The sequence below is a fragment of the Pleurotus ostreatus genome (genome assembly GCF_014466165.1).
Source record: "Pleurotus ostreatus strain PC9 chromosome Unknown scaffold_5, whole genome shotgun sequence".
In the NCBI taxonomy this organism is placed as follows: domain Eukaryota; kingdom Fungi; phylum Basidiomycota; class Agaricomycetes; order Agaricales; family Pleurotaceae; genus Pleurotus; species Pleurotus ostreatus.
Genome location: NW_023503160.1, coordinates 2,891,886 through 2,908,092, shown reverse-complemented (window position 1 = coordinate 2,908,092; position 16,207 = coordinate 2,891,886). Strand labels below are relative to the sequence as shown.

The following is a 16,207-nucleotide window of genomic DNA, read 5'->3' as shown; positions in this document are numbered from 1 at the left end:
TTCGCTACCACAATGTGCTTTATCGACCACGACGAACAACCTGACATGGACGACGCCAAAGGTGTTTTCGCTCAGTGAGTGCCATTTTTGGAGACAATGACATACGTACTGAGTTCTCGATATAGCTTCATGGTTGGAAATACATACGTAGGTCGAATACTGCGACAAGAGGTGCAAGCAATGCCTATCTGATTGGACAGCCCTACGTCCTGCGGGACTGGACTGAAGACATCGAACTCGCAATTCTACATCATTTGTAAGTGCTGAATAGCATACTACTTTGTAGTGTTACTACAATGTGTTCTAGGGATGGCTTCGTTCTCAATATTGGTTCGGAGGATTGGCAGAAAGATCGAGTCGCTGACTGCTTTCAAGCAACCGAGGCACCTGGCTCGTCCTCCTTCAAGCTCTTCTTCTCATTTGACATGAGGTCAGTGTTAACGCCTGCTCTGGTTCAGTTCGCTTCAAGTAACGTTGCTCATTCACATTCAGTGTCATTCCCTGCAAGACGCAAGGAGATATGCAGCATCTGCTGGAGTACATAAAACGATGGGGGAATCACCCAAGCATGTACCGCCAAAACGGTAAGGTCCTAGTATCTACTTTCTCCGGGGAGAACAGTCTTTTCGGCTTCGGCGACATGGGGGCTGCGTGGAATTTCGTCAAGAAATCTTTGGAAGAAATAGTTCCCGTAAATAGTCCCGCAAAGTTTGAAGGCTTCTTCCGATGTCAACATTTACAGATATGTTTTATGCCTTCATTTTTCATCGATCCAGCCCGCTACGACAGCCTGCACTTCATGGACGGCGCCTTCAATGTATGGCCATTTATCGTTCGTTAGAATACCGCTCAATCTTGACCGCATTGTTACAGTGGAACGGGGGTTGGCCGCTCCACCTCTCCTCGGGTATGCCTCGTCAAGCGTTGGAATCATGCAAACTTGACACGGACGACCACCACTTGCGCTGCCTCGGGGGTCGCTCATTCATGGCGGCGATTTCTCCTTGGTTTTTCACCGTTAGTCTTCATAATTTAGGAATGACACTCGACTGACACCTCGGCCTAGCATTATGGTCCCGACACGTGGAACAAGAATGTGGGTGCTGATCATTTAGTCAGTGTCTGACCTCAATCGATTCACCCTCGCAGTGGATATATCGTGGCGATGACTGGCTGTTTGTGCGACGCTGGGAACAACTGATTGCAGCCAGGGATCGCATTGATATTGTCCAGATCATCTCTTGGAATGGTTCGTAACCCAGGCTCCTCAACTGCACGCATTCCTTACGCCGCGTCATCCCCTCTACAGACTACGGTGAAAGCCACTACATCGGACCCATCAAAGGAGCCCAACCAAACTCCCAAGCATGGGTAGACGGCTTCGATCATCTACCGTGGCTAAAGCTCGCCGGTTATTTTGCTCGCGCTTTCAAAGAGGGGGTGTATCCTCGAATTGAAGAAGATCAAATTTACATGTGGGCGAGGCCACATCCCAAGGATGCTGAAGCCGTCGATGATAAGGTTCCTCGTCCGAGAAACTGGGAGTTGGTATGTGCCGTACTTCTCTATCAGTGATAACATTGGCGTTGATCGAGGATCTTGGACAGACGGATGATACATATTGGGTTGTTGTGCTCGCCAAAGCTCCTGGAACGCTGGTGTTGTCTGATGGTGAAGAAGGATCGAGAACTATACAGGTGCCTGCAGGTGTGACCAAGGCCTCGCATCCATTGGAGTCCAGCAAAGGGATGGAGGCCCGCTTGTATAGAGGTGGGGATATGATTGCTTCCTGCAAGCCATCCGGATTCTGCTTTAATCCATACCCACCCGTTTACAATTTCAACGCCTTCGTTGTCGTAGCTACTTCATAGCATCTGCGTCGACTAGTGGACATGACCGTGACAAGATAAGGCTAGTCATATACCCTCTTTGACAGGTCGAACAACCTCTTCATAACGTCCTTGGAATCGCGAGTGAGGCCATTGTGAAAGAGTTGATTAGTGATGTATTGTTCGGTGTTCTTGATCTTCGCCGCTGTATCTTGGGCAAAGTTAAAGTCCACATACCTAGGGTCGCCAGTCAATAAACAACGATACAGCAACTTGACATAGTAAGTCACGTACATGTCCTCCATGTAGCTGGAACAAATTAGAACAGTCAGCACGACTAACGATAGGTGGTCTGGTGAATAACACACGTTACTGCAGAAACCTTGACTTCATTCCTTGCTAGTTGCTCAAGATCGTATAACGGACCCCAAGTACTGTCCCTGGCGAGAATCTCAGCGATACCTTTCAAGGGTCGAAGGTTGCTGTAGTCGTCGAACATGTCTGGGAAGATCTACCCCTTCGTTAGCGACTCAGTCTCCCCATCGATGTCGGCGCAGAATGGATATTCACCATTTCCCCAGCAAAGTACACTGGCTCATTCTCACCCAACTGATCGACTTTATTCCAGTGGAACTGATGGTGCTTCGCGAGAGCGCGAGACGCGGACCAATTAGGTGCAGTCCTACACCACCATGTCTTGATTAAAGGGAAAAGACAAAGGAGGGGGGAATGACGGACCCCTGGCAATATATTGGCTCATGCAACACAGCGTAGAGGGGGTTGCCATCGAGGCTTTGGCTATACTGGACTTTCTGTAGTGTCTTGTAAGATAAACGACCGAACATTTCCAAATCGGTGGACGCTCTGAAAACGAGCTCTGAACCATGCAGGGCGTCAGCCGTCAATGGCTAACTGGCAAGGAAAGAGCTTACGGTGAACCGCATCGATACCGCCTGCTCGAGGGGCGAGGTATTGATATTAACGGAAAATATACAACAGATATCTGCGTACCGTGCATTCCAAACGCAATACCTAAGTGCAACCATCTATTCGGCGTAAGACGTCCGCCATTGGGAAGCAGCAATTCATTCTTGCTGAGGTACGCTAGAATCTCTTTGACTCTCTTGATATCCTTTGGGTACTTCTGGTAATAGATCTTGTTCCTCTTGACAACTCTAGCTAAAGGTATCTTGAGCACCACAAATGCATCCATCCTATGTTACGAAACAGCAAGCTTACCTATCAGAGCCTCGTAGACGGGATCTGGACTATCCACTAAAGGTGCTAATCCTCCTGTTGTGAAAACTTCCTTTAATCCTTCAGGACGGAAAGAAAGATACGTAATGGCGCAGAACCCGCCAAATGATTGGCCCAGGATGGACCATTTCTGTTGATCCTCTGGGAGGTGACTCAAGAGAGACTTGCGGATGGTCTCACAATCATTAACTGCGTAATTTAATCAACTTGATAGTTAGATGAAGCCTCTATCCGAAACTGATAAATAGGCATCTTACCGATGCTATCAGCTCTGAAGAATTTAAAGTATTGAGCTTTTTCTTCATCGGTGGTGAGATGGCTGGGTAGTGTTTCGTAGGAGATGGCCGTGCTGAGCCCAGTACCTCGCTGGTCGAGCCAGAGTGTCTGGGGGCATCCTCGCGGTGATGAGTTATCTTTTTATGAGTGACACTGCTCAACCAACCTGGTAGCCTTGTTCGTGGATCTAAACATCGAGCTTAAGCATTTATACCACAGGAAGAGGCCTGGCCCACTAGCCAGCATACCTCTTTGGCAAATCCCGAATTACTTTGTAATTCGACTTCAAACCCTGGCCCTCCTAGACAACGAGACCCAGATCAGTATCGCAAACATCCACCAGCAGATAAGGCTATTTACCTTGAAGGAACACCACTGCAACACGAATAGTGCGTAGTCAGTGATTCTGTTACCAATGATCACTGAGGTAGATGATTGACAGAATGGCAGATCGTTCTTCTTCTCCCCCGCCCCGCCGGATTCCTTCCCGATTGGAACAAGGTTACGAGCGAAAACGCGTATCTTGGCTCCATCCGGGTTGCTGTAATCGAGCGGGACAGTGAAAAATCTATCAACGACCTTGATACCCTCTACAGCATTTCGTTTCGCTGTCAGTATGGGTGGGAGGTGAATTAGAATCCCAGTTCTGCTTGCCTTTGTTGCTGTAGGAATCGGTTTCCTCCATGGTGTCGATGAGCTTTTGATCAGTAGGCCAATTGAATAGGAATATTGAGGTAACCGTTGAAAGCTCAATTTCGATTTGAGAGGCTTCCTGGGAAGCTGAATCGATGGAATCAAGCCGGAGCAGCGTCACGGTGTGGCCGCGCCGCCCACAGTTGTGATACCATATGCTTCAAAGTAAGATGCGGGGTGGTGGAAGATGGATAATCGAAAATGTGATATATTGAAAGCTTCGTAGAGCAGTACAGAAACAGCGTGTTACAACATAACAAATATATATATATATATATACATACATGTATATAAATCAGAATCCATTAAAGCTTCAACGTAACTTTCGCGTTGCTCGACTTGACTAGCACTCGGCCATCGCTCTTGTCCGAACCTGCCCATTGAACTTTGCCAGACAGTACTCCCCTGTTCAAAGAGGTATACTGGATTGTGCGTTCGCGGCCCCTTCCAGATGGGTCGCTAATGGTACTTTTTTCTACGGTTGGGGGGAATAGTGATGACACGAGTTCAAATCGACCTTCGAACGTCGGGTGGAGCGACACACTGGCGGCACCATTAGACGTCTTGCTATCCAGAGACAGTGTGGAGTCGATGGGTGCAGTGGGGAAATCGATATCCAAGGGAGCGTTGGAGGTGAAGGCTTCGACATCATAAACTCCTCCAGAAGAACCTACTGTATCCTTCAAGAGGCTGATCGAAGAACATATTTGACTACGAAACGACTCTGAGCACGGAGAATGTATTGAGCGGCTAAGAGACGCGAGACTCACCCATTGCTGGTTTTTACAAGGGCCTTGGTGGGGCGTTTACCCTCGTTGGTCAGTCCGATATCTGCGTGAATGAGGGCATTGGAAGTAATGAGGTGCAATGACTTTGATGCATTAAATGTGCCCGTTATGGCCCCATTCGAGGTTATAGCGCGCAGTGAGCTGAGGGAGAATACCGTGCCAGATATGGGCGCATTGGAGGTTTTGAACAGAGCATTGTCAGCAACCAATGACTGTTGAGAGGTTAGCGGGTCTTTGACGTTCGACGAATGTACAACTACTAACCTGGGTTGTAATATGCATTTGGGACGAGACGAGAGAGATATTGGCAAAGGAGACACTGTCATGTAGATTCGCGGTAGAGATGCCGAACAGTGGCATGTCGGCTTCAAAGTTTTTGATTTCCAGAGGTTTCTTATTCGAGTTTGCGGGAAGGGACACGAGAACTGAAAAGGCCAAACCACGCTCTTGAGGATAATTGGTGTAGTTCCACCTCGGAGTCTGGCGAGAATTTTATAAGGAATTACCGTCGAGTTATATGTTCGAAGAACTCACGAAGATGCCTATGCCCGCGCTGCTCTCCCCACGCTTGATACGGCAGACCTTAGCCCGATCCCTGAATTCTTGATGGCGATAGCTAACGACTACGACAACATGAGCCGTGTCGCGGACTTCATCAGATGTGACAACGGTGAACGTCCCCCCTGCTGGGCCCCGTGCAAGGAATAGCATGGTGTCAAGGTCGTACGGGACATCGAACGTAGTGGTGGCATGCGAGGGGAAAAGAGGCAAACCCGAGGGGACTTCTTGCCAGTCCGTTACGCAGCGATGAGGGTCAATACCAGCGGGAACAGCAAAGTCATCTGGCCAGATAGCCTGCGTCGTGTACTGTGAGTTATGTACGGAAGGGATTTAGGGGTCCACGAAGGGGGCGAAAGCAGATAATCCACTCACCCGTCCGTGCCTGCTATTCCAATACGCCAATTCCGCTACGCTCCGTATAAACATCCCAATTAATGCCCATATTAGAATAGCCACGAGGAAGGCTTTGAGGAATCGTCGTCGGGCGTTATAGCCATGGGCGAGAGGGTGGACGGCGGGCACCGTGGTGTATATTAGTGGTTGCGTAGGTTGGTATTGTGAACCTGAAGCCTGGTACGACGGGGGAGCTGGTCGGTAGGGAGCAGGCTGAGGAGGAGCCCCCTTGGGAGGACTGGGAGGTGTAGAGTCAGTGACAATCATGATCGGGGGAATGTGAATTGGAGTTAGGAACTCTTGACGATCAATGGGTTTTATGAGGTTGGAGCCTGAATTTCAAGCGCTCTCGATCACAGGGGCCATATGGTTCTGGCTGCGCGCTGCGGAAATTCTACTGCGACGTGACCGGGACCGTCCTGTTAGGTCGGAGAATCAGTCGTCCTCATGACACCATTTTTATCGAAGATCACAACAACATTATAATAGATACACAAGGATTAAATAACATACACATCTATCGACCACCTTTTATCAGTGGCGCATGTGTGATCTCGTCTTTAGTAGGATCGTGCTCGACGGGGGTTGCTGCGTCTTGCTTTGCTTTAGGCTCGTCCCCGCATCCACAGTCATATTCGTCATCAAGATGTGCGCAGTCAAAAATTGGCTTCTTCAGCCGTTCGTTCACTTGATTGTGAACAAAACAGAGCCTAAGCTTGAGGTGAATAATGGAAGCGGATAAAAGAAGAGGGAACGCACCACAGCGAAGCAGCGCGCCTAGATGATGTCTGCGGAGGAAATTTCTTCAGCAACTGCTGGAATTCCGTAGCACATTCGCCACATGGATATAACCGTGACAACAGATGGAAATATGAGTTCAGGGCATCTCGTTCGTCGGCTGTTGGTGACTAGCATGGGAGTGAAATTCAGTATATTCTGGTGGACGGAGATCTAACCTCGGGGTACCGCAGAGTCATGGTGTGAATAAGTTTCCATGTTGCCCTTCCGAGCGCAGCTCTGCAACGATGTCAACGAAACCGTCAGAATTACTGGCTGACATTTTACGTACTTCGCTGTAGCGTTTCCTAGCTTTCCCATAATGACGCCCCCTTCAACGCCTTTCGCCAGCTGGTCGTGGAAGGCAGTGGTATGCGACGGACGATGCATGAACTGCTCGACCCCTCCCTCCCCAAAGAGTTCGCCAGTCCATGGATCAATGTACGCGCGAGACGGGGGATGCAGTAACGCTATCGTAGTCAAGATGAGCTAGGGCCCCGACGCCATTTGCGAATCAGCGAAATAACTCAGTCAACGTGTAGTTCACTTACCAAAGCCAAAATGATGGCCACAAACGATTTGGCAAACCGAGATAACATCCTGTTCATGTGGAGATGGTGAATATCGTGGAGCAAGGAGTATTTGGGCTGCCAGCAGCCTGGATTCTTGACCAGTTCCAGGTAACGTTCCAGTGCCAGCGCCAGTGCTCGGCTCGGCTTAGGGTCGGCCTATTCCGTGCTCGTGAGAAAGCCGCCTTGATTACATAAGGTACCAGACCCCGACGCGACAGACTTCCAGTCGCCGTCGCTACCCATCGCAGCATCGTCGTGTCCTCTGACCAATGGTATGGCCTTCTTGTGTGCCGTTATGTGGTCTTTATGCCATTGCTGATTTGGATGCACAGCTGCCTCTATCACTACTCAATGCTGCTCAGAACAAACCCATGGTGAGGCACTTGCTCCTCGCGACTCATTGCTATGTTGAGCTCATGTAGTTTCTGCATACAGTTGGTGGAACTCAAAAATGGCGAGACATTTAATGGACATCTTGTAAATTGCGACAACTTTATGAATATCACGCTGCGCGAAGTATATCAGACCAGTGTGGATGGCGATAGATTCTGGAAGCTCAAGGAGTGTTATATTCGAGGGAGTACGGTGAGTGAGGCCATGCTCCGCGAAACAATAAGTCTTTGTATTCTAATTGTCTCTAGATAAAATACTTGCGTGTTCCAGATACACTCCTTGACGCCGTCAAGGATGAACAAAACCGGGCGCGAGAAGCAAATCGAAGTACGCGGGGATCAGGCCCTGGTGGATCGAGAGGTGTGTGATGAGCCTCACAATTGACTAATTCAATGGCTCATTCGTATTGTCAGGAGGACGAGGAGGGCCGTCAAGAGGTACGCATCCCTTCTCCGCTGATCTACTGACCGGCATCGTTGACATCTGCTCTAGGACGCGGTGGGGCTCGCGGAATGCCAATGCGAGGAGGCAGAGGCAGAGGTCGGGGAATGTAGTACTTGATTTCCATGATTCATGTGGGGTGAGCACTTTCATCTTGGTATATACTGCTATCCTTTTCCGTGTCTGGGATAGTTGTTGTAGTTATGCACTATCTGCTATCAAAGCACTCTATCTGACCTTGCTGTCACATCGCTTCGATCTGCCCATACACCGTGCGCTCTGTCCAGCCATTCAAATGAAGTCAAACGCCTACTCATCTGATCCGAGCTACCCAGCCGGCCATCATAGTCTGTCAGTTCGTTCTCGTTTCCGAGCTGGTGTATTGGTAAGTTTGACTGATATGGCCGGTAAACGTCTCACTCATGTTCTTTTTGTGCCTGCAGATGACGCCCGATTGGCCTTGAGGCCCCATTTCCCTTAGATGTGATGAAAAAGATCGGCCTGCTCGGTGTAAATAGATCTCAATTTAAAGTCACCCGGATATATAGCTTCGGCTTATGGTGATGGATCCCATACACCACTCAGCCGCGACAATGCAGGTCTTGAACAACCTACCGCTGGATATTCTTCCTTCTATTTTATCACATCTCGTCGACCGCAGGGACCGCTACTCTTGTGCTTTAGTAAACAAAACCTTCAATCGCGTCACTACACCCCTCCTCTATCGGAAGCTGGATTCTCGCATCCTCTCCAACGTGAGTCCAAATGAATCGCTACCCTGCCGCCTGTTTATTCACTCCGCCGCAACGTCTTAGACAACGTTGTCTCATCCCTTCGAAACCCTCTTAATCCGGCCCGACCTCGCGCAATATGTGCGACATGTGACCGAAACTGGTGCTGTTCTTCGAATGCTTCATGTTCGCTACCCCAATATTACGGAAGACACCCTTCGAGCACTTTCACTTTGTGCAAACATTCACTCTTTGACTTGGGTCGACGATGACTCTTTCAGCTCATCGGACTCGCCTTTGCTCGGCCTTTTACCCGTCCTTCGCTCGCTCCCACTACGGGAACTCACCATTAGGACGCACTCTGATCTTGGAGAACATCTTTGGAACGAACTGATACAACTGAACGGACTACGGCGCCTCTCGATATGGTGCATGGCGGGGCCTCCCGCACCACTTCAATTGCGGGTAGCGCAGGAAGGAACGACCTTAACTCACCTTGAACTTGGCGTCAGTGTATTCACCACGTCAACAATGGATCGTACGTGCTCCTCGTGTTCCGCAGTCGTTCTGTCAATGCTCCACTTACATCCTTTTCTCAGTGTTTACGCACCTACAGCTGCTCCGGGAACTTCGATTGAAAGGTACCCCTGTATCGGCTCTAGCCAGCATCTTGGTTCGGCTCCCAAACTTGCATACCTTCGATGTCGAATACCTTATGGCATCACCGACATCACCGTTTCGACATGAATTCTCATCACTGAGCCATTCGGGTCCGTATCCGCGTTTGCGGAAGCTAATTATCAGAACAAATACGTCTGATCTTATGGTCATCGAAATGCTATTCCCATGGGTTCATACACTGTTGCCCCATACGTCCCTTGAGTCGTTCCATCTCCACGCTTTCACGAGTTCCAGCTCTGGTCGCGTACATATACCCGAAACATTCATCCATGATCTGGCATGCGTTCACGGGAGCGTACTGAAAGAATTCCTGGTCGACGATTCTTTCGTGACGTTAGACGATGTCCAGACCCTCTGCATGGCCTTCCCGAGACTGGAGAACCTATCTTGCGCTCTTGCTAGTCCCGATGTGGTGAGTGGAGGCCAATTGATACCTACCGGCGGTTTGCTGACCGGTCTACCTATCTAGGTTTCAATTGCGCAAGCAATGTCAGATGCCCGAGCTCTGAAACAGCTGAAGCTCCAGGTTCAATGGACGTCATCGCGCGGCACTACCAATATAGATGCCTCCACCGGTTCGCCCTCGACAATGTCGCAGTCCAGGCGACTTCGGAGTAATCATACACCATACGCAGCTAGAATATCGTCGAAACGCCTATCAGCCTGTCCCTTGTTCACTGCCGACGATGCTCGCACGCTGATGGTAAACTCCCCACTCCTCAATCTCGTTGAAATTAATACTGAACATTATTTGGTGGGCGCGTTTGTCGCGGTTTGTGATGACATCGCTGAACATTCCGTTACTCAGGGCAAATGGATACTGAAAGGCAGAAGGAGGGAACCGGGGCTTGTTCAGGTAGTAGAAAACATCTCGCTCCCACCAGTGAACTGGTCGAAGTGGTATTGAGTTTCTTATCTTATCTTATCTTCGCCTACCAGAATCGATCAATCTTCACTTCATTTATCACCTACTCTTGACCATCATGTTCTACATCATCGGGCTCGGTCTATGTGACGAAAAGGACATAACTGTTCGCGGGCTTGAGGTAGGATATTAATTCCTAAAGCAAGATCGACCTCAAGAATGTCTTCCGTAGGCAGTTAAGAGCTCAACGCGAGTGTATCTAGAAGCGTACACCAGTATCCTGATGGTCGAGAAAGATCGCTTGGTTTGTCCATTATATGGTTGTTGGTTGACTGGTGGCTCATGTGCGTTGGAAGGATCCAGGAAGCGTTCTATGAGAAAGAGCTCATTGTAGCTGATCGCGACATGGTGGAGACACAGAGCGATGAAATCCTTGCTGGCGCGGACACAGGACATGTATCGCTCCTCGTAGTAGGGGATCCGCTCGGGTAACGCACAAATAATCATCTCTAGAACGCGCTTTTACTCATCAGACGCCAGTGCGACTACCCACACCGATATAGTCTTGCGTGCTCGAGCACTCGGTATCCCCGTCAGAATCATTAACAACGCGTCGATCATGAACGCCGTAGGCGTATGCGGCCTGCAGCTCTACAACTTCGGACAGACCGTATCCTTGCCATTCTTCACAGAAACATGGAAACCCGACTCCTGGTACGGGCGTATAAAGGAAAACCTCGATATCGGACTCCATACTTTGGTTCTGCTGGACATCAAGGTGAAGGAACAAAGTGAAGAGAACCTTGCTAGGTAAGTTTCCTCGCTGATGTTGCGCCTGTGACCCTTGTTCTGAAGTTTGTGTCTTCAGAGGGCGGAAGATCTACGAACCCCCGCGATACATGTCCATCCCAACAGCCATATCTCAGCTACTAGAAGTAGAAAGCACGAGAGGCGAAGGAGCTCTGGACCCAGATAAAACCCTCGCTATCGCGCTCTCTCGTGTCGGCGGCCATCCACCTGGAGATCAATCTCAATCGACTGACGGGGAGACCATCGTCAGCGGCACGCTTGCGGAATTGGCGGCGGCACCTCCAGAGGCGTACGGCCAACCGCTACACAGTCTAGTGATTGTCGGGAAGAGGCTCCACTACCTTGAAGTCGATTATGCGGGCGAATGGGCGCGTAATAAGGAGAACTGGAGAAGCGTAGCTGAAAACGTTTACGGATGTACACTTGAATAGACTACCGCGCTCGCCGCCCGAAGTAGGGCAACTAAGATCATCAAAGATAAATTATAAGTGGCAATGAACAACGTCTGCTCAAATCTATTACGCTTTAAGGGGTCGCACGACCAGGCCATCTAAAGTGATCGGTAAGAAGATGTAATTGAGTAAGAGTGGAAGGCGCACCTAGGATACAGAGTGCATTCCCTGACAGTGAATCTATTCGCCAGCCAGGCCAGGAATCGCTATAAATCGGGAAAGGATCAGAGGAGTCTCTTATTGAGTGAATATTGAAACACACCTCGACACCCAGTCCATACCCTCCGTGTTCGCACGTACCATACTTACGCTGATCTGTGAACCAGTAGTAAGGTTCCGGGTCGATGCCTTCGTGTTTATATGCCGCAAGTAGCTCTTCCTGGTCAGCTATCCTCATAGACCCACCTAATTCACAGAAAATCAGCAAGTGCGTGGCCAGCTATTTCGAAGGGCACTGACCGACAATCTCGCCGACATTTGGCATCAACAGATCACAACTCTCTGTGTACACCATACCTTCTTGATCCATACCCTCTCTCGGTGGCATTCTCTTCATATAGAAAGCCTTGAGCTCCTTAGGGAACCCAAACAGGAAGACAGGCTTATTGATGATATCCGTCATCTGACGTTCTGCAGCTTCTGCAATATCATCGCCGAGCTTATGCTCTACCATCACGATCTGCCCATCTTCACCCTTGACCGGGTTGCCTTCGGCATCTTCCTCAGGCCGCTTGATGCCGTGTTCGTTCAACCACTGGATAGCGCCGGGGTAGGACATCCGGACGAATGGTCGGCTTGGCGCGACGAAGGACGGGTTCAATGTCTGTACGAGGGCAGCGGAAGCGGGGTTGGAGAGGAGTTGGTCGACTGTTTCACAGATCTAAATCGGACTGGGTTACTGAAGTTCCCCAAGATGAGTGGGTGAGGCACTCACAATTGCTTCGATGTGGTTCATGAGATCTTCAAAGGTGATAAATGCGAGTTCAGCTTCCAGGTGAGTATATTCGCTCAGGTGCCGTCTCGTATGGCTGAGGGGAGATGTTTAGTAACGGAATTCCTTCAATTACTATGCCCCTCACCTGTTTTCAGCGCGGAAGCTCTCTTGCACACAGAATACGTCGCCCAAACTAGGCAGACACGTTTCTAGGTACAACTGGGAACTCTGGGTTAAGAAGGCCGGCTGGCCGTAGTAGTCGAACTTGAACAGCGTCGCTCCGCCCTCAACTTGGGTCTGCACCATGCATGGCGGTGTCACTTCGATGAGGGAGTGCGAGGTCAAGGCCTTCCGGAAGGCGGTCAATAGGTGGGCCCTAAGACGCAGGACCGAAGAAGCGGTTTCGCCACGTATGACGAGATGGCGAAGATCAGCGAGGATTGAAGGGTCGGATTTCTGAATAACATTTTAGTTATAGTATAAGAGCAGTATATATCCCGACACACCTCGTTCAAGCGGTTGGTGAAGGCATCGTCGGCTCCGGGAGCAGCACCCAGCACTTGCCAATAATCTACAATCAACTCGTGACCACCCGGGGCAGTCTTGCCTTCGGGGACGGTTTGCAACGTTCCGATAAGCTCGACCGAAGATTCCAGAGTGAGAGTCAAAGCAGCATATGTCTGGCTCTGTATGTCGTGTGACAAATGTGCGTATATTCCGGAGAATCGACAAACGCACCACTTTGCCTGAAAGAACGACCTGGAGATAGCCTGTGCCGTCCCTCACGACAAGGAAGATGATGTCCTTCTGTTGTCGCAGACGATGGATCCACCCGAATACGCGCACTCGCTTTTCACGAAAGTATTCAAGCTGGTCGATCTTAGACTAGGTAACACTGAAAGTTAGGAGTAGTCGAGGGGGTAAAGACTGATAATACCTTTATGGCCTTGGGCAACGACTCGTCCTCGACCAGAACAATCTTCTTGCTGTCCTCCAGCAATTTATCTCGTTTCTCCTTCTCATCGCCCTTCTCCTTTGTTTCTTTCGCCGCTAGCTCCTCCTGTTTCTTGCGCTTTTTCTCCATCCCTTCCGCCGTTTTCTTGGCCTTCTTCAAAGAAGATTGAGTGGGTTCGTCGTATGTTGCTGTCGCATCCTTTCGAACCTGGTACGACGTTGTTGGGCCGTGCGTAAAAACGGCGAAGCCCAGCGACGCATACGGGGCCTCCTGGCTCCCAGAACCAGTGGCATCTGAACCAGAGGCTTCATCTATATAGATTGTAGACATCAGCTTAGCAGCTTGTGCACCTGACGGTTGAAATCAAAAGTAGTTGGCGCGTGTGTCAAGTCAAGCTCAATGTAATGGTGATGTGACTCGATAAGACTCGAGAGGAAATGCCTTGATCTCTTATCGCGACCCATCTGCCTGCCAGCAAACAACCACCTTACGGGTCTGGGCACGTCGCGAAGAGGATAATGAGCTTCGATTTGTTTGCAAAAAAACTTCTTGCGCGCTGGCAGAACTGAATTCTGGCATCTCAGCGCTCACTGTCGTAGTACGCCAATTTTGGCTGAGTACCTACAGGCCAGAAAAACGGATGCTCGTATTTCCACCACCACACACCGCGACGATCGGTTGACACTCGAAGCGTGGAACAATGATGTTGAAGCTATAGTAAATTCCATCATGGATCGTTACGGAGGCAGCAAGGGATCTGCTTGGCAGGACCAGCACACCACCAAAAGAGATACATTGATGGATGGAAGCGCACCATGGTATATCTCCCTTCTGTCACAGATGGAGGTGTTTGGGGACTGTGGGCGCCCTCTTGCTCGATCCTCCCAAGGCCTCATACTCTTTTAAGCTCGGTGGTGAGCTCGCCGTTGTTATGGCTATTTTCAACAAAGTATCGGCCCTACAAATCGACGGCGTCGACAGTGCTTTCTACAGAGAAGAGGTCCCCGGCGTTGTCTGTGTCGAAGCTTGCAACCATGACACTGTGCTCGCTGTTCTCAAAGGTGTTAACAATGTCCGGCTCCCGCGTTATCACAATAGACCCATCGATCAGGCTCAGATGGATGGGTATCATAGCACTATCGCGACTAGATTGTTAGTCTAGATACTTGTTTGCAGAAGACATGGGGCGTTGACGTTGAGGGCCCCGAGCGTATAGTACGTTGTTTAACGGGAGAAGGTGCCGAGGAACACAAAGGGCTAGACTCATGAATAATGCCGGACATCGAGAGGGAGGGAGCTAAGGTAGGGTCGCCATTGTTGGTGAACGAGAGAGGACGGCAAGTGATGGAGACTAGCACAGACTAGCAGGGTATCTCATATGAGTCGTATCAGACCTCAGGCCTCCTGCAGGATAAATAAAATTGGACGTGATATGAACCTATAGAGCAAACTTAGGCCTCAGTTCGCAGTGGCCATGACTGTTTGTAGTATTGTACTACAGTACTATTTGGTGTTCGAATTGAAAGTAACAAGAGCGGTCTGTCGTACCTATGGGAGTGACACATTGATTGTGGGTGCCGGAACACTCAAGGCTGCCGCTGCCCCTCGAATGTCCTGTAATTCCACTGAGAAGGCCTGACATATTGCTGTATTTACAGCAGGGTTCAGAGCCGGGGATTCCTTGAGGGAGATGCTGCCGCGTGGCCTGGTTGGATGCGCAGGAGCACCCAAGGAATTTGCGTCTGATCCCTGCTGCCCAACGAGATCCTCTCGCAGATGGCAGAGCTTGAGTACCGCTTCCCACCCAATGCATGCAGCTTCAGCCTTGTTGATTTTCTCCCTCCGACTTACTAGCTCTGCATACCCTTGCTTGACCCACTGCTCGACTTTGTATGAACGCCCGTAATCAACATATTCCGTGGCCGTGAAGACAGGACGTAGAGCCTCACTCGACGAGGATGAAAGCTTCGTAATGGCGGTCTGCCGAAGGTAGGCGAACCCCCATAGATTGGCAAGCTTGAGAACGGAAAGCCAGTGCGAAGTGCCGAAGGACTTCCTCGGCTCTACTTGCGTACTGCGTTGATGTTGGTCAGTAAATGCCCACAGATGCCATTAAATTGATGGTACGGACTATTTCGCTGCCAATATTACTTCGAGAAACCGCTCAAAGTCGACCTTGCTCACGCCATCAAGCTTGATGGGCATCTCGTCACTCTCTCCCTCCGCCGCCGCTCCCGGCTGCGGTTTAAGTGTAAACATGTCGTTGAATATGGCAGAATACTGCCTCAGGTAACCGGTGGGAACTCTGAATAGCTTCAACCTGCGATAGGTTCAGAAATGAGACATGGCAGTTTTCATATATAGTGTGGGGAGCAAGGCTTCAGAGAGGTTTACATACTTGAAATATGGAGATGTCCATGTAGAACAACTGGTGGCGAGCCAGAGCTTGGGTAGTAGCGAAAGACATTTGGTTTTTGTTGGCGATAGATGAGGAGGCTGAAATCTGAAATGGGGGAAACACACCTCCAGCCTTGTTTTTAAGTATCTTTACCTAGCATCATCATCATCATCATCAGCGCAGCACCTTCATGGAAAACTTTGCGAAGATCTCGCTGCATATGACGATCAGTCTAGGACACACCAATTATATCTGGGGTTGGTCTGTTTCACAGATGTCACAGCACAGTCGATGAACGTGTCAACTGTATTGCCGCAGTACGCTTCCTGGGAGTACGATATCTTTCGTTCACATTCGATGCATGTACCTTCTTGGCCTTTGGGCACAGCAAGTGAGTAATA

General features: G+C 49.8%; 9 protein-coding genes across 9 annotated transcripts; 4 read left to right on the top strand and 5 right to left on the bottom strand.

Annotated features, from left to right (window-relative positions):
* Positions 1-12: 12 nt before the first annotated feature.
* PC9H_008082 (uncharacterized protein) lies at positions 13-1,871 on the top strand (the record flags this gene model as incomplete). The annotated part of the gene is made up of 11 exons (XM_036777602.1): positions 13-74; positions 126-147; positions 201-256; positions 308-430; positions 493-691; positions 743-817; positions 874-1,017; positions 1,067-1,096; positions 1,150-1,249; positions 1,310-1,548; positions 1,608-1,871. The coding sequence occupies 11 exons, from the start codon at positions 13-15 to the stop codon at positions 1,869-1,871; spliced, it is 1,314 nt and encodes a 437-aa protein (XP_036631222.1).
* Positions 1,872-1,912: 41 nt separating this feature from the next.
* PC9H_008081 (uncharacterized protein) lies at positions 1,913-4,047 on the bottom strand (the record flags this gene model as incomplete). Its single annotated transcript, XM_036777601.1, has 14 exons — positions 1,913-2,066; positions 2,124-2,138; positions 2,198-2,340; positions 2,400-2,511; positions 2,568-2,706; positions 2,762-2,782; positions 2,841-3,008; positions 3,069-3,275; positions 3,344-3,470; positions 3,529-3,549; positions 3,611-3,663; positions 3,723-3,737; positions 3,803-3,903; positions 3,950-4,047. 14 exons carry the CDS (start codon positions 4,045-4,047, stop codon positions 1,913-1,915), a joined length of 1,374 nt encoding a protein of 457 aa, XP_036631221.1.
* Positions 4,048-4,360: 313 nt separating this feature from the next.
* On the bottom strand, positions 4,361-6,064 carry PC9H_008080 (uncharacterized protein; the record flags this gene model as incomplete). The annotated part of the gene is made up of 5 exons (XM_036777600.1): positions 4,361-4,766; positions 4,826-5,055; positions 5,108-5,323; positions 5,378-5,710; positions 5,777-6,064. 5 exons carry the CDS (start codon positions 6,062-6,064, stop codon positions 4,361-4,363), a joined length of 1,473 nt encoding a protein of 490 aa, XP_036631220.1.
* A 250-nt stretch (positions 6,065-6,314) lies between these two features.
* Positions 6,315-7,182, bottom strand: PC9H_008079 (uncharacterized protein; the record flags this gene model as incomplete). The annotated part of the gene is made up of 5 exons (XM_036777599.1): positions 6,315-6,507; positions 6,557-6,705; positions 6,754-6,814; positions 6,867-7,063; positions 7,126-7,182. 5 exons carry the CDS (start codon positions 7,180-7,182, stop codon positions 6,315-6,317), a joined length of 657 nt encoding a protein of 218 aa, XP_036631219.1.
* A 233-nt stretch (positions 7,183-7,415) lies between these two features.
* Positions 7,416-8,093, top strand: LSM4 (RNA processing protein; the record flags this gene model as incomplete). Its single annotated transcript, XM_036777598.1, has 6 exons — positions 7,416-7,418; positions 7,479-7,520; positions 7,582-7,731; positions 7,788-7,899; positions 7,953-7,976; positions 8,032-8,093. 6 exons carry the CDS (start codon positions 7,416-7,418, stop codon positions 8,091-8,093), a joined length of 393 nt encoding a protein of 130 aa, XP_036631218.1.
* Positions 8,094-8,573: 480 nt separating this feature from the next.
* PC9H_008077 (uncharacterized protein) lies at positions 8,574-10,299 on the top strand (the record flags this gene model as incomplete). Its single annotated transcript, XM_036777597.1, has 5 exons — positions 8,574-8,735; positions 8,796-9,218; positions 9,274-9,804; positions 9,862-10,146; positions 10,201-10,299. The coding sequence occupies 5 exons, from the start codon at positions 8,574-8,576 to the stop codon at positions 10,297-10,299; spliced, it is 1,500 nt and encodes a 499-aa protein (XP_036631217.1).
* Positions 10,300-10,375: 76 nt separating this feature from the next.
* On the top strand, positions 10,376-11,498 carry DPH5 (diphthine synthase; the record flags this gene model as incomplete). Its single annotated transcript, XM_036777596.1, has 5 exons — positions 10,376-10,438; positions 10,490-10,561; positions 10,621-10,745; positions 10,798-11,067; positions 11,126-11,498. 5 exons carry the CDS (start codon positions 10,376-10,378, stop codon positions 11,496-11,498), a joined length of 903 nt encoding a protein of 300 aa, XP_036631216.1.
* Positions 11,499-11,592: 94 nt separating this feature from the next.
* NRS1 (putative asparagine--tRNA ligase, cytoplasmic) lies at positions 11,593-13,738 on the bottom strand (the record flags this gene model as incomplete). The annotated part of the gene is made up of 9 exons (XM_036777595.1): positions 11,593-11,617; positions 11,667-11,725; positions 11,782-11,924; positions 11,979-12,399; positions 12,454-12,547; positions 12,599-12,909; positions 12,960-13,139; positions 13,192-13,338; positions 13,391-13,738. 9 exons carry the CDS (start codon positions 13,736-13,738, stop codon positions 11,593-11,595), a joined length of 1,728 nt encoding a protein of 575 aa, XP_036631215.1.
* Positions 13,739-14,956: 1,218 nt separating this feature from the next.
* PC9H_008074 (uncharacterized protein) lies at positions 14,957-15,875 on the bottom strand (the record flags this gene model as incomplete). The annotated part of the gene is made up of 3 exons (XM_036777594.1): positions 14,957-15,482; positions 15,540-15,721; positions 15,807-15,875. The coding sequence occupies 3 exons, from the start codon at positions 15,873-15,875 to the stop codon at positions 14,957-14,959; spliced, it is 777 nt and encodes a 258-aa protein (XP_036631214.1).
* Between the last annotated feature and the right edge of the window lie 332 nt (positions 15,876-16,207).